This window comes from Abramis brama (assembly GCF_963993115.1).
Source record: "Abramis brama genome assembly, chromosome: 3".
NCBI lineage: Eukaryota > Metazoa > Chordata > Actinopteri > Cypriniformes > Leuciscidae > Abramis > Abramis brama.
Window position 1 is genome coordinate 28,476,172 of NC_139965.1, and position 17,154 is coordinate 28,493,325.

The 17,154-nt window shown below is 35.8% G+C and overlaps 1 protein-coding gene across 2 annotated transcripts; it reads left to right on the forward strand.

The window, feature by feature from the left end:
* Positions 1 to 7,037: 7,037 nt before the first annotated feature.
* tppp3 (tubulin polymerization-promoting protein family member 3) lies at positions 7,038 to 14,094 on the forward strand. 2 transcript variants are annotated; one of them, XM_084108313.1, is made up of 4 exons: positions 7,038 to 7,153; positions 10,693 to 10,893; positions 11,108 to 11,261; positions 12,501 to 14,094. In XM_084108313.1, exons 2-4 carry the CDS (start codon positions 10,706 to 10,708, stop codon positions 12,690 to 12,692), a joined length of 534 nt encoding a protein of 177 aa, XP_083964439.1. In that variant the 5' UTR covers positions 7,038 to 7,153; positions 10,693 to 10,705; the 3' UTR covers positions 12,693 to 14,094. The 2 variants fall into 2 exon arrangements, with proteins under 2 accessions (XP_083964439.1, XP_083964440.1); XM_084108314.1 differs by having other exon boundaries at positions 10,696 to 10,893.
* Positions 14,095 to 17,154: the final 3,060 nt, after the last annotated feature.

The window sequence follows — 17,154 nt, forward strand, 5'->3', positions numbered from 1 at the left end:
TCATACAGGTTATTTACATTTTCTAGGGATAAAGTATGTTTATGAGCTGTTTAGTTGATCAAATGTAATTACAATTAAGAATTAAAAAATTGTTAAACAAAATGAATTAATTAAAACTAAATCCATAAAAAGATGCCAAAAGTTTCTGTGTGAAGCGCCTGATTAATCCCTTTAAAGTTTGATATAGAATCTTTTTTTTCTAGTGACATAGCAATATCGGGTAACACAAATGCATGCAGACTTTGTTGAGAAAGGATCCAAAAAGATAAATATCCAGAATTAACAGCAAACTACACTGCTTTAAAACTGAGAATTATTTCTGACATTGTAATTGTGTAAAACTGTAGTGAGAAAGAGCATTCTGTGTAGCATAGACCTCAACAAGACCTGTACACGATCATGTCCAAACACCTGCTGTAGCTCCTGGTATATTTTAATACTACATTTTCATAGGCTTATCTGTTGAGAACACTATACTGTTCTCTGCCAGGTCAGAAAGTTGTCAGACAGCCTGTTGTCAAGGCCATAATATAGGTAAATAGATAAGCTAATGGACACACATGGAGTTGGAGAAAAATCTTTTTATACTTCAAACTGAGCTACGAGACATGTAATTTAATTTGTCAGAGTCATGACATCCACTGAATAAGAGTGTGGTTAACCAACAGCTGAAGTATGATATCATAGGCAGCTACGCTTGTGATTTCCTTGCCCTGAGAATGGGTCTATTGTTATTTTGGTTTAGAAAATAGCACCGGCAAGAAGATGGATCCTGTTTTCCCGGACCAGCTGTATAAAATCATGTAGACTCTCCTTTCTCTCCTGCTTGAAGCTCAGTATCATGTTCTGCTCCAACATCCATTTAATGTCAAACTACTATAAAAAGGGGCTGCTCATTCTGCTTTTAAAGATTAGGTATATTATATTTTTTTATAAGCCTTTGAATTATGTTTTAAAATTTCTCTCTAAAAAAGCCAATTGCACATTTTTGTTCTCAGACAGTGTCCTTCTGAAAGCCAGGTGGCTGTTTTTGCAGTAGTGTGTACCCAGTGTAACCATGGCATCAGGATCCTATAACACTGTAACACTGACAGTCAGAGTTCCTCTGGTGAAGAGAGGCATGCAGCAGAACTTGTGACAGGACTCAGTGACAGCAGCAGCATTACTGGCAGAAACCTTTTGGCTGGAGCCAGCAGTACACTGCACGCAATTATTCACCAGAGATAAAGAGCTCAGTTTTCACAATTCACCTTGGTTGATTTATTATGTGGTCAAATAATTGTCATTGGAACAGATTTACAGACTCTGCTGATCATCATAGTCAAACAAAAGCCTTATTATGACTTGCATTATGACTTCTCGTGAATTATAGTGTGCACTGAAGGGAATTTAGCATTGTCATGTATGTGATAGTGAGATGCTAGTTTTTCTTTTTTAGTTTTTTCACCACATTTTCTTTTTAAAGTCTAAATTCTGTTCAGTGTAGAGATCTAAATAAAGTTTTGTATTACTATTTTGTAAGATGACTTATTGTCTGGACAATTAAGTAATAATTTGTCATTTTTTTTCTTTCTTTTGGAAAACGACATTGTGATTCAATACAATTTGTGTTCATTAAAATGTTTTTATTGAACACAAATTGTATTGAACAAACCTTACAGGTTTCATAATCTTCAATATCACCACATAAATTAATAACTCCAACCTACAACTTTACCCACCCATATACAGTACACTCTTGTAATACAGTATATAGCATTATCGCCTAGCTATATCAAGTATGATTTGGATATATAGTAAATCCAACTGTATACTCATGTAAAGTGATAAAAATCTGTAGATGTATACCATATATTGCTGCAAGTTTCACCCCTACCTTTGTTCTGAACAGGTTTACTTCAATTCAGTCAATATAGCAGATAAATAATAAGCAATATCCTCCACATGCAGTTGAGGTAGGGTTGACAGGGAAAGAGTGGTTAAACAGAACAGTGTGTCCTTTCACTTATCAATGTCTCTCAATCTGTTTCATTCATTTCCAACAGTGACCTCATCATCTGTAGTCCTTAACCAGAAAAAAAGGAAAGAAAATAAGCCATTCTAGCAGCAATCGTCTCTATGACAACAGTTAAAACAAAAGCTGAAATATGAAGTGAGTGCTGTTTGATGCCATTAGTTTGACCCTCCAGGGCTAACCCACATCTCTCCGATTTTCCCACTGTTTGTGTTCATTAACCAGTGGTCATTGTAAAAGAGGCTACTTTATTTTCTAATGGTCACACATACATGCGGGTTTCGAAAACACAGTACACACTTCATATTCTGTAATGCAAAAAAAAGCTACCTTAATGAATGGTGGTTGGTGGAATAAGAGTTGATTCTTTTCATCATACGTCAAACACGCAAAGACACACATGTCGAAACCCACAGCCACAGACCTTTTGTTCTGAGGTGCACATCTGTTTCCTGTTGGCTATGGGTTTCTCGGCTTTCACAGCACTAAATGAGCTGAAAATGAAGAAACATTAGTTTACATAGAAAAGCAGCTAAGTAAATAAAGCAAATGAGAATAGGAAGAAAAGGAAGAGTAGGTTACATGATATTTTTGGACTGCAGCAGCCCGGCAATCCTCCATCTGCTGACCATTTCCTTGCATGCACATTGATTCATGCAACGAGAGTAAAGATGATAAAATATTCCAAATGGATGATGTGTACTTAAAACCAACAGTGACGAGACAGACTTGAGAAAAGTTGTTAGAAAAACAAAAACTTTCCTGTTTTCAATTTGTATGTGTGGATAAAATGTAGGCTATTTGTTGCGTGTATAAATAATAACTGCTCTTTTTATGGGTGATACAGAGGTGCTGAAAATGAGAGTAAAACAGTAAAACAACAATGTGGTAAACGCATGTCACGTCCCATCTGATGCGTTGAAATGCTGTAGTGCAAGTGTTCAGTTTGTTTGGCATGTTGTGCACAGTAAATGTCACACTATGAAAGCTACTGCCGTTCACTTTCTGCACACCATTTTGCTATGTGAAGTTTGATATCACAACAAAGTGTTTCCATGACAACTCGCATACACCCACTAAATGTGTCAATCATCAAAAGGTCATACAGATTTGGAGATTTACAGTGTGTGCCTTAGCCGCTCAATGTGTAACAGACATCACTCAACACTTTATTGAAACATAAAAGTTCAGTTAATAGGGCTGTAAGTGCATGTTACACATCTGTAGGTTTGAAATCATTGTTTTTACAGAAAGAAATAATACAATCCAGCATGGTTCCATATTAAATGATAATGTCTATAACAGAGTGTGCGTATGAGATTTTTTATTTATATATTTCAGGATGTGAATGGTTTTCATGGCCAGAAAAACGTAGGATGGTCAGGTGTTTATTGGCTAGGCATTTTAAGCTCATGCTGTGGATGAGCTATTGTTCTCAAAGCCAAAATACAAGCATAATGTGTGCCACTCTCATAAATGTGGCGTGAATGCAGTGGCTTTCCACTTTCAAAGGGGGGCACCACCAAAAAAGCATTTTCTAAATCAGTGTTTCTCAGCTTTATTGACTTTTGTTTGCGCAAAACCCCCCCCACAATTTACCACTTTATTTACAAAATATTCATCTCCAACGCATTCACGAAAGCACCACAACGCAGGTGTGTTGTGTTGACTTGAGAGCAGACGTTGTTGCGTGAACATGCGTTGGAAATTAATATTTTGTAAATAAACTGGTAAATTATGTTTTTTTGCACAAACAGAGCACTCGCTTCACTTTATAAAATTGAGGTTTAACCACTGGAGTCACATGGATTACGGTCTTTTATAATGTCTTTACTGCCTTTATGGGGCTTAAAAGTGGTAGTTGCGTAGGCTGTCAATGGATGAACAGGAAGCTCTCAGATTTCATTAAAAAAATCTTCATTTGTGTTCCGAAGATGAACAAAAGTCTTACGGCTTTAGAACATGAAGGCGAGAAATTCATGATAGAATTTTCATTTTTTGAAAAAATTAACCCTTTAAAATAATTACCTGTCATTTTGTGATTACAGAAGATTCAGGATTCTGAATCTGTTTGTTTTCCTTCATAAAGGAGACGATAAAATGAAAATAAAGACGACTGAAGACTCTTGAAATTTCAATATTTTAACGATGACAAAGATATTCTTAGTTTTTAATGGCTTCAATCCCAGTTATATGGACACATCTAATTCCCTTTCTCTTAAATACACACCACACATCCTATGTATTGCCATGGTATGCAGTTTTCCTTTCTCGTAGCAAGCCTCAATGCTGTTTCTGGTGGAGGCAACTGTAATGTAATCTGGCCGAGTGAGTGATAAAAGATCATCAGATCACTATTTGGAATGGCAATGCTCCAAAGTTCCTTTAGAAATGTTCTTAGTATACACACAAATAAACTCTCAAAATATTTGCATTATCACACATTATACCCACAATGTATTTGATGAACCTAGGACATTTTAAGAAAGAAATAATTTACCTGTTGAGAGTATGTTGACAGTCTGTGTAGTAACTGTAGTTAGCTGAGGCTTAGCTGAGGCTTTGAAAGTTACAGATTTGAAAAATAAAAAAACGGGAATAAAGAACCCTAAACTCAAACACAAAGAACCATTTCAGCATATAAAGGGTTCTTCAGGATGATACGGTACTAAATAGAACTGTTACTACGTGTAAGGAACCTTTAAAAAACCATCTTTTTTAGCAGTGTAGCTTTCGATGCAAATCGAATTGGCATGATGAAAAAAAAACACCCAAAATAAAAAAATTACAATAACAAAATGATAAATATTTAAATTATTAAATATTTTATTTATAATAAACTCATTTATAATAAATATTTTTTTAATATAAATGTTTTTTTTCTTCATATTTTTCTTTTTTCTATACTTCTTTTTTTTTAAATCAGTAAACAGCATATTTATTGAGATGATTGTATTACACGGTAAAAAAAAAAAAAAATGCAGCAATGAGAATGCCAGGGCTTCAAAAACACAGTGGCACAGCTGTGGAAAGATGAATGCAAAGCAGTTTAAACAAACTTCTCTGTCTAAAAATCTGAATGTAAAGCTAATCATAAAGCGCAACTGTAAATCTTTCCACACCATGATTCAGCAAATGAACAAAAGTGCTCTTTGTATGTATAAGGAGTTAAAGTCAGCGTTTGGCAAACAGTTTGGTTTACTATAATAGAACTGGAAAGGCACATTATCCATCACACTCCTATATATATGAGCCTGAATTATTCAGTTCATTTAAACTGATGTTGTATGCTATTGCCATGAAATTTTACATGCTCCAAATATTTGTCATGTATTTATGTTGATCAATGGTTCAACCATAATGTACTGGTACAAACTGTTTTAAAGGCTCAAATATATTCTGGTCATGCATTATGTATCACTCATAAAAAGTGATTCCAAATGGCAAACATCATCATTTAAATCATAAAATAATAATAATAATAATTAAAATAACAAAGTTAAAAATAAACTTATCAGTGAAATGTGACTCCACTGTAACACCTTTGGCTCCAGGCTGTTGCTGAATTGTGATTATGAATTGTATGTCCTGTTCTTCGGACAAAAAGAGGAAAGAGACCTTGGAACCATGGAAAATATTAACTCAGTGGATGAAGGAGAGGAGCCAAACGAGAAAGAAAGACAGAAAGAGAAGAGCAGGGAGAGAGAGGGAGACAGACAAAATTTGTAAAAAAAAAAAAAACCTGTCTGGCCATCTTCAGAATGGCCTTCTGTGAGATTCAGCTGCACCTGAGATAAACTACATGGAAGGGATAATGTAGAGTCAGTTATTGTAAATTAATCCCAACAGGCCGATCAGGGTCTTAAATCACCCTGACAGGTTTATTATGAAATAATGGCCTTCTGATTGTACATTATTATACTTATTACATGGCTGCCTAAATAAATAAATACTTGGACATAAAATATTGATTTGAGCTGAAATTATTTTTTATGATTTTAATTAAAATGGTAATGGTTTGAATGATGAATGCTCCTATTGACCAGTCAGAATAAATTATTCCAGAGTATTGTGTTAAAGTAGGCTTGAAATCGCCTATTTTCTAAATGCATGTTTTTGATCTTACTGTAAAAATAAATAAAAAATAATAGTTCTGTGCATCCCTGGTGAAATGACAGACTTCCCTCTGGTGACAAATGCCAGATTTCTCCAGTCATTAAGTCCTCTTACAACATTAAGTCCTTCTTACAATCGACTTCAAGCATTGCAAATATGCCTCCATCCAATAAACAGCTGATGGATAGAACCAGGTCCCCACCCGATATTTTTTTTTCTTTTTCACTAATATTGTAGACTGAGATATGTCACAATACAAAAGAAAAGACATAGATAAAAAAAGATACAATATATGCCACTACACCTATTCCATTGCAACTTTTAAAAGGTTTACTTCTTTTAAATATTTTTTTACAAATGAAGATTTTTCTGAATGTCCCCAAATAGAGGTTTTGTCAGATTTGGCTTCAGCACTTCTGGGGACAAATCTCGTTCCAAAGTGTAGCTATATGGACACACACACACACACACACACAGGCAGTATTGGATGAACATTCTCACATACGGACACTAACGCATGTCGTGCTGGATGAATCGCATTCCTCGCTCTCTTCTTTCACTTTTACATACAAGCACAACGCGGCAAAACAGAGGATAAACACAAACCACAAATAAAACACAAATGCTTAAGTCTTTTCCTGGTTTCTCTATGTTGCAATGCTCAAGCTTCCAGTTCACCCCCGACTGATAAATGAAACTGGTCACTACAACTTGAGTAGGCTCTCTTTCTCTCCCTCTTCCCCTCTCTCTCTATATATTTCCCACACACACACACACACACACACACACACACACAAACTGCTCTCTCTCTCTCTCTCTTTTATAGCCATCCCTTGATGTTAAACAGGACGTCTCCATGGATACAGGAATAAACAGATGATAACAAGCCCTCAGCCTTTTTAAAGCCCATTTCAGAAGGGACATGACAGACAGAGAAAGAGAAAGAGAGGACAGAAGTTGTGCAGACCAGGGAGTGTGTGTGCATGTGTGTGGATTGCCAGCAACTGGAAGTCAGTAGCACAGGTAAGAGTGATTTCACTGCTACTAATGTGATAGAATGCTCTTCATAAGCAAATGCACTGCACACCTGTGAACATGCATACAGTACATGCACTCATCTTATTCGCTATATGCTTGCACTCATTACATCATACAGACCCATAATATTCCATGCATTGGTACACAGCATCTGTGGTTTACATACTGAAACTGTTAATGGCATGCTGCATATGGGTATTGCTGCACTGTGGAGTGTGACTTCTGTGAGTAAATTGACATAAGTAAATTCAAAGTGGTGGTATTTCAAGAATTTTTTATTTATTTTGAACCCCTGAACAAACATACATAGCCTACATTTGAAGTTGCAACACTTGCATTCGTTGCTATAATGAATTTTTTAAATGTTGCTATTTTTTCTACTGGTCATAAATATATATAACACACAAGTGAAATGGACAGAAAAGAACATGTTTTAATTGCAATAAACTGTTTTAAATTAACAGTAAGTAACATGTTCTAACTGCAACATCTGCAGTGTGACTAAGGGCCATCAAGTGCCAGAAGATGAAATCATGTTTGGATAATTACAATTGTCACTGACTAAAATGATTTAGATTGCAAGTATACATAGGCTGTATTTACTGCATGAAGTTTTCCCGGTGGCAAATTGGCACAAACTGATGCTATTCATATAATTGTTGAACAAAACACTGCTGACATCATCAGGTTAATTATAGGGTTGTCTGTCTGATCAAAAAGTAAACACTCATTAAGTTGTCTATATCAGTTATATTTCATATATATCAGCTGGTTTATGAAGTGCGTATCACATATTATGGCTATTATATGCCAGTATGAAATACAGAATAAGTGTGAAAAAACATGTTGTGTGGGGAATTCAGGTATCTTGCAGACAGGAACACAAAGAAGGATTCGCTATAAAACCCTAGGGCTGAAGCAGAGAAAGATTGAGATCTGTTCAGAAAGTCTTCAGGAAATGCCTTTGTTATTTTGATGAGTCTACTGTATGTTTGTGTGTTTTGTCTGGATGGGTGGGTAAGTGTCTCTGTTTCCCTCTTTAATACAATGGTATTTTCCATAGACACTTCCACATAGTCGTGTCCTGTGTGAGGGGATCTCTTGGGAGGAGGGCAATGTCTGTTTATGTGGACGGCTGCCTTTGCATGTGTGTTACAAGGGTGAGGCTCATACAATGATGTCTTTATTCAGCCGCCTGTGTGGGAATAACCTCAGCAGCAGCTTGCACATGATCCCTCACACACTGTATTAGGGAAAAACACAGCACACACGTGCAACATGTTAAGCATGACGACATATAAAATGCGATGACTTCGACGGTTCAATGACTGAAGAATTGTTTGCCAAACCACTGATGATTACAACATTATGCAACAATTTTGGGTTAATTATCCTTAACAAATACTGAAATAACAAATTTACTCTTAAATGAACACCACTATTCAAAAGTCAGTAAGATTTTTTTGTGATAGAAATTTATATTTTATTCAGCAAGGACACATTAAATTGATCGAAATTGACAGTAAAGACATTTGTAATATTACCAAAGATTTCTAATTAAACTTTCTATCCATCAAAGAATCCTGAACATTTTTTATCCCACCAAAAATATTAAGCATCATAACTGTTTTCAACATTAAGAACATTAAGAAATATTTCTTACCAAATCAGCATATTTGGGATATGCTGGATCATGTGATGAGACTGGAGTAATGGCTGCTGAAAATTCAGCTTTATCATCACAGGAATAAATCACATTTTAAAATCTATTACAGGGTTAGTTTACCCAAAATGGCGTATATTTATGGCGTTCCAAACCCGTAAGACTTTTGTTTGTCTTCGGAACACAAATGAAGATCTTTTTTATTAAATTTGAGTGATTTCTGTCCCTCCATTGACAGTCACAACTACCACTTTGATGCAGCAAAAGGTTAATAAAGAGATGGTAAAACTAATCCATATGAATTGAGCGGTTTAGTCCAAATTTTCTGAAGAGACGCAATATACAGTATGATGCAGAAATTGAATTTAGGCTTGTATTTACATATAAACATTCATCAACTCACACATCAGTTATAATGATAAACGGAAGCTCAAGTCAGTTTGCTTGACGTGCGAGAACCAATGAGGTTCATTATCATGTTAGCACGTTTGAGCTTCAGCAAGAGGTTTGTTCTTATGCGTCCAGCAGGTTCGGTTGAGCTTCTGTTTATGTTCGCTGATCAATCTTTAAATGTGAATAAAAGCCTAAATTAAATGTGTTCATCATATAAAGCGATAGTGTCTCTTCAAAAAATTTGGTCTAAACCGCTTCAAAGTGGTAGTTGTGTACCTGCCAATGGAGAGCTCTCAGATTTCATCAAAAAGATATTTGTGTGTGCCGAAGATGAACGACACGAGGGTGAGTAATTAATGACATCATTTTAATTTTTGGGAGAACTAACCCTTTAATATAAAAAAAAAAACTCTCATTTTAAATTATAGTATTTCACAATATTACTGTTTTTACTGTATTTCTGGCCAAATAAATCTAGCCTTGGTGAGCATAAGAGACTATTTTATGTAACACTTAAGTCATTGTGTGTGAGCTGAGAGGAGACTACAGAAGGCTGAAGGAGTTGGAGTTGAAGCCAGGGCAAGCCCACCCACCGCTGCTGTACACTCATCACCTCTCCATGAGGCCATCAGTTGCCAAACTTCTGACATCCATCTGAAACATTCCACAATAACTCCAAGACACATCAGACCATCCACATACCTACTCTCGCCTCCATTGACAATGGCTGGGCTGTGCAGACACACCAAGAAATTCTGGAATCGGCCTCACTCATGCACTCGAAAGAAAGAAAATAGAAAAATACAGAATTATGAAGGAAGGAAAGAGGGAAGCAAAGAGGCTGTCTGAAAATGTCTAGGAAATTCTAACATCCATGTTATTTGTGTTGAATGAATAATTAGCAGTCTGCCGAGTGCTGATAATCACCTCATTAGCTCAATCCTTATGGCCCTTAAATTTTACATCAGGCTCTGTCGTTCCACATACACCTAATGTGTTACTTTTGGCTGGTGCTTTAGTTGGTATTTTATTCATTCAGGCCATTCAAAACGCAATGGAAAAGAGGGTGACCTGCTGAAGAAGTTTGCCAAAACTCTGCAACAAGAAGACAGTTATAGTAAAATATCTCAAAGCTATAATGACAGGACAATTTAGATAATGCAGATAACTTGGATCATTTAGACAGGCTAAATCTGAGTTTAAGGTACTTAATTGTCTGGGCTCAACCTCATTTGTACAGACCGAGACTAGACATTATCAGTACATATACTGTATAATACACATCTGAGATTCTGAAGATTATAATACAGTGCAATAATTATTTTTAGTGTACCACATTAATCTGCCTTCTCTTTCATCTTTTTTGTCTGTTTATCATGTCTATTGCAGATGACTTATATGGTCAGTTAAAACACCTCTTTTTCTAGAGAAATTGTTCCATTAGGTCATAGTCTTACTATTTGTTTAGCAGAATACCCAATATGGCAGAAAGCACAGACATGGACCAGCTTCTGAGCTCCTTTAAGAAGTTTGCTGTTCATGGTGACACCAAAGCCACTGGGAAGGAGCTGAATGGGAAAAACTGGGCTAAGCTGTGCAAAGACTGCAAAGTCACTGATGGCAAGAATGTCACCAGCACCGATGTAGATATTGTCTTCACTAAAGTCAAGTGAGTTTTTCATAATTTTTTTGTTCTGGAGACTATTTAAATTTGAACAAATTGTAATATATATTTTTGTTATTGTGCACACAATATAACCACATAAAATGTAAATATATATATTGTAAATATTAAAAATATCTTCAGAGATGAAGTTTTAAAAAACTGCACTGTCCGGGCAATGTAAATATTGAAAATGCTATATGTTTACCATATGATTCAGAGCAAAGACATCTCGGGTTATTACATATGAGGAGTTCCAGAAAGCTCTAGAAGAACTGGCCCCAAAGAGGTTCAAAGGTCAGAGCAAAGAGGAGGCATTGCAGTCTATATATAAGCTAATTGAAGGCAAAGATCCTACCAACGTTGGTGTAACGGTAAGGCAACCATTTAAAAACAATCATTTAAGGTATTTTTGTATGAAAACTTAGAAATTAATTTTGACATAAATTAGCGTGACTAAACTGTACACAAGGCGGCATCAAAATCAATGTTATCAATTCAATACATTACTGTTATACACAATCATTCTTTAAAAAAAAAAAGAATTTCATACTTTTATTCAACAGATTTCTAATTCAAATAAATGTTCTTTCTATTCATCAAAGCATCCTGGAAAAATGTATCAGGGTTTCCAAAAAATGTTAAGCAGCACAACTGTTTTCAACATTGCTAATAATAAGAAATGTTTCTTGAGGAGCAAATCAGCATATTACAATGATTTCTGAAGGATCATGTGACACTGAAGACTTGAGCTGCTGAATATTTAGCGTTGGCATCACAGGAATAAATTACATTTTAACATATATTCAAATAAAAACCATTTAATTTAAATTGTAAAAAATATTTCACAATATTAGTGTTTTTATCAAATAAATGCAGCAATTTTTTCCCCAAAAAATCTTATAGACCCCAAACTTCTGAATGGTAGTGTACATAAAACAAGAAAAAAAGCAAGAAAGAAAGAACAGTTATTGGTTTGCCATTTCATCACACTGCAAATCGATTCTAATTCAACTAGTTATTAGGCTACCTCAACTTTGTTGTGACAGAAATGTGTGAGTGTATTACCTGGAATTTAAAAATGTTAGATAAACCAAGAAATGCCAAGCAGTTGTTGCTCAAGAAGGTCCCTCAACACTGCACATTTTAAATGTCTCCTGCATCTAACACATAATTCAACTCACCATCTCATTTGTAGAGCGCCCCATGAACTCGACTGGGCGTCAAATTAGTGAGACACCTAAAATGAGTAGTGTTGGTGGGCCTCCAAGAGCAAGATTGAGAAACACAAAAAAGGTACTACCACATCATTCCTCAGTCGGTTCAACACTAGAGGGCAGTAACAAATCAAACAGCAATACATCAATTCTGGCAACTAGTTAAAAGTTCAAAAGGAGTTGCAGGAATATGTGATGCATATGCTATTGACAGAAAAGGTTCTGCTGGGGCAGGCTGAAACAGATTGATACAGATCATCTGATGAAACAACAATGCTAGCTTGATGAAGCACATTTTATGGGTAATTTCTAGTTTCCAGTTTTAAAATTGATTTTCTATTTATGATATTACTTTCTAAGGAATTATGATATTATTATCTCTCTCTCTCTCTCTAGAAAGTTGCAAAAACTGCTGCAGTGGATAGGTTAACTGACACATCTAAATATACGGGCTCACACAAGGAGCGCTTTGATGAGAGTGGGAAAGGCAGAGGAAAAGGTGGGCGGGAGGAGATTGTGGAGCACACAGGCTACGTAGGGGCCTACAAGAACGCCGGGACTTACGAGGAGAAGACAAAGGCCAAGTAAGGCCCCACTGTCTCCATGTCAACATGTTCTAAGCTCTGAGCTCCATCTTCATCAGCACTTATCTGGACCAAAGCCAAACTTGAACTTTGACCTGTAAAATCACACAGCCACTATGCAGTGTAACACAGGAAGTGTTGTAAATGTTTGTCTTTAAGGATAAAGAACATAGTATTACAGTCAGTTTTCATTAGAAAGTTGACAGAAGGGTAAGAGGGGAATAGGATTTCAGGTGAAAATCTCAAAGAACAAGTATAAAGACTCTATAAAGAAGTAGGTTCTGTTGAAGGGAAACAGATAAGTAGTGCACTTGTTTGAATTATGTTGCTGTTTAATAGCTATGAGAAATGTGCATCTGAACATCACTATTCTTTAGAGAGAGATAAGTGAACAAGAGATTTATTTCTTTGATTGGAATGAAAACGAGGCTGTGAGGGATAGAAAAGTTCAGTGTTGTCTAACAACATACCGATTGTTCAGCTGATGAAACATCTTTACAAAAAAAAAAAAAAAAAAAAACTTGCAGTAGACAAAAACAGTTTTAAAAGCTGTGAGTTGTGAAAAAATTACGTGATCCAGAACCTTTACAGTGCATGCCATTGTAAAGTCTGTACGTCTATCCCTTACAGCCTCGTTTTCATCCGTATTAAATTCAGTATGTCTATCCTGACTAAGGTCTGCTGATGTTCTTACTTAACTGCAGTCATCTAAATTCTAACATTATTCATTGCTAAAAGTTAAATGTCAATCTTCAAATGAAATGGTGAACCAGTTTTTTGTGTATATTACCCTTCTGTTGTTTGCTAAAATTATTTCCAAAAATTCAATGTCATATCTTTATTTTAGTTAGCTTACTGTGTTACTGAAACTGGAAACTGCCTTTGTATAAACCATTACTAAATATCTTTTGGTGTGTTTTATTTTAAGTTTTATTTGTGTACTTTGGTCTAAAAATCAAATAAAATACACAAACTTTATTGCAGCAAAATCTTACTGCCGATGTACACGACTGAAACAGACAACACACAAAATATTGTGTCGATATAATTACTATTATGCATCATTACTAGTACAGAAATAAAGAGATAAATTATTGCTTCACATTCATGCTTAAACACATCCATCATGTTATTGTGTAAACATGAATCCTATGAAGTTGTTAATGAAATCAAGTTTAAGTTATTGTAGGCTACATTGGTCAAATAAATCCATCATACTGGAGCCTGCTGGCACTCAGCATTTGGGGGTAAAATTAAGTTCTCAGTACCTGCAGGTATATAAAAAAAAGTTTTAGGATATATTTAACGTTTCAGTTCACATTACTTAATGTTATTATAAGAGTTATATCATAAAACGATATCACTATACCTTTCATAATCAGGCTGCAGCTGATGTCCAACTGCTGGGTTATAAACTAAAAATAACTCAACGACGTAAAAAAAACAAAAAAAAAACAACAAATTTTAAGATAACCCAACCTAGTGACCCATATGTTTAACCCAGTGTTTTTTTTTGTGTGTGTGTGTGTGTTATTTCGCTTCCAAAAAAGTGCCACTGTAACCATGGTAACGTCCAAAAATAACATAGACTGTAGTATAAAACAAGAAAAATAACCGTAGTTACTGCAATTCTTATTGCTGTGAACGGTGGTACAAAATAAAATAAAACCAAATACTTAATAACAGGGACAAAACACGACCTTTTGCTGAACGCTGTTTACTGTCATATTCCGCATTAGATCAGCGTGTGTACAGAAGAACAGCGGTCCATTTGTCCGAAGTCACCCCTAGGGGACAGGCAGGACGCCGACGCCGGTCCCTCTGTTGCCGTGGCAACCGTCCCATACACAAACACAACAGCCCGGCCCGGCACCTGGCTCCGGCAGCCTTCCCCTGCCCTCTGTGTGTTTGTAACCAAACACACTCGTTCATGGCAACGTTTGTTTGGTTCATCTCCTTGGAAGCGTTTAATCAAAAACATCTCGCTTCATTCCAGCTCGAGCCTTTGTTGCTGCTGTCACTCGTTGATGAATGGCATCGCACAGCAGCGTCGCAATCGCCTTTAGTCAACTTCTGTGCTCGCCGCGCGCTGTAATCAACCGGCTGATTAATTGCCTGTTAACATGAATTGCAGACACCGACAGGCTTGACTGGCGCTGTCGATATAATATGCCGCACATGCAGGCAGATGACTGCCGCGATCTTATGAATAAACTCGAGTCCCATGAGCGCGCACGGACTGCCTAGGAAGAGCTACGAGACACAGTTCTGTAGCCTATGTGAAAATACTAAAATATTAGGTGAATGTAAAATGATACTATATAAACGGTAATTTTAATGGCAACATGTTTTCTCATGTCTCATTCATTTCTCATGGTTTGGTTGCACTTCGAATACAGCTTTGTGTGTCTAATAACGCGTGCAGCCGACGTTCATACGTCACTTGATGCCTACTTTAGAAGGCTACTTGCACTGAATCGTTTGAGAACCACTGGACATTGCTCTGGAAACCGCTAATGCACCGAGTGGAACGATAGAAGACATTTAATAATAATTAGTCCACTAGCCTATCTGATTAGTCTAAAGTGACTTTTTTAAAGTTACACCTGTTTAGTATGTTCAGGCTGCATATGTCACATTTTGTAACTATGTCTTGTCACATAGGCTATATTATTTTTAAATTAGCTTAGCATACAACAATTAGCAAGTAACAACATGCTGCAATGATAATCACGTGTGTCATTACGCTTGCTGTATACTTGAGTGAAATATTAAAAGATATGACAATAAAAGCAAATCTATACACATGATTTAAAGTGAGGATATTACAAACATACAATTGTCAATGCATCCGGGAAACCTCTCTACATAAGTCTCTGAATGAGACTAATTGTTGACTCGATTGTACCACCTTGTGGCGCTTTGCAGAAGCAAATGTAATAAATGTAAACACTTTATTTCACATGGTTTATAGAATATATTTCACGAAGAGTTATGCTACACTACTGTGCAAAGTGTCACTAAGAATGTCATTTTTAAAGAAGTCAATACATTAAATTGATCAAAGTTGACAGTAAAACTTTTACATTGTTACAAATTCTGTTTCAAATGTTGTTCTTTTTTAACTTTCTGTTCATCAAAGAATCCTGAAAAAAAAAAATCCACAAAAATATTATGCAGCACAACTGTTTCAACAATGATAAAAACAAATGTTTCTTGAGCAGCACATCAGCATATTAGAATGATTTCTGAATGATCATGTGACACTGGAGACTGGATTAATGAAGCTGAAAATTCAGCTTTACCATCACAGGAATAAATGAAAATATATTAAAATAGAAAACCATTATTTCAAATTGTAATACTATTTACAGTATTACTGTTTTGCTAAAATTTGTTTCAGTAAATAAATGCAGGTTTACACCTGCATAAATTAGGTTTACACCACCAAAAATCCTTTCCCCCCAGGGCAAGTAACATTTTGACTTGGACAAGTGAATGATCAATATTTATACAGATGGTAAAACAGTTCACCACTTGATAAATCAGAATTCCTTTTTTTACATGGAAATTTGAAATGTGAAGGAAATACAAAATAAGTGAATAAAAAAACGAGTTCTGAAAAAGTAAAAGATGAGCAGGAAACTGGTCTCCAGACAAAAAGAAAGGTGAGAGCTCTGCAATGAACTGTGATTTGTTCATCTTCTGTTCTTTAACAGTGAACGTATACATCACCATATCTATGTTATTGTGTGTGATCATGTATTCATTTTAGCAGCAAGCACTTCATGGACTTCACAGATCAAGTATACAACTATGTTGTAAGAAAACGCTGTCCTGCAAAACAGTCAAATATATAGGTACTAAATTATTAAAGCATTTAATAGTACAAAATATTTACCCTGTATGTATTTATTCTTCATGAAGATACAAAATTTGGCGTCTCCCTCTCTGATCAGCTTTGCAAAGTCCTCAAAGGAAAAACTAAGAGTGACCATCGTAAATGATTACCCTGAAAGCAAAAGCTTCTCTATTCACATCAGCCATGGAAAGAGACAAAAGTTACTCCTCACTGCAAAGGCCCCACCTGAACAGGAACCTCAACATAGACAATATGATTTTAGCAGGCAAAGCAACCAGGTAACCAGTCAATTTTTTCTTATCACTTGCCCTCATACACACACCAAACATGTGTTCGGAGAGTAAACACCTGCCACAAAGGGGTTTGAATATGGAATATGACTTCAACCGCCTGCTCCAGCTCATTTTAGGTACTGAAACATAATGCAAAAATACACTAATCTTGAAGCCAGCTATATCCACAAATATCAAAATATCACAAAATACCAAATATCCACAGCATCCAGCTGCACCTTTATCATAACCTAAATTTTTAGAATCAAAAAGCAAAATGCATTGTTTTGAGGGAAAAGGGAGCTAGAATATGTTTATTCCTCTCTAGACCT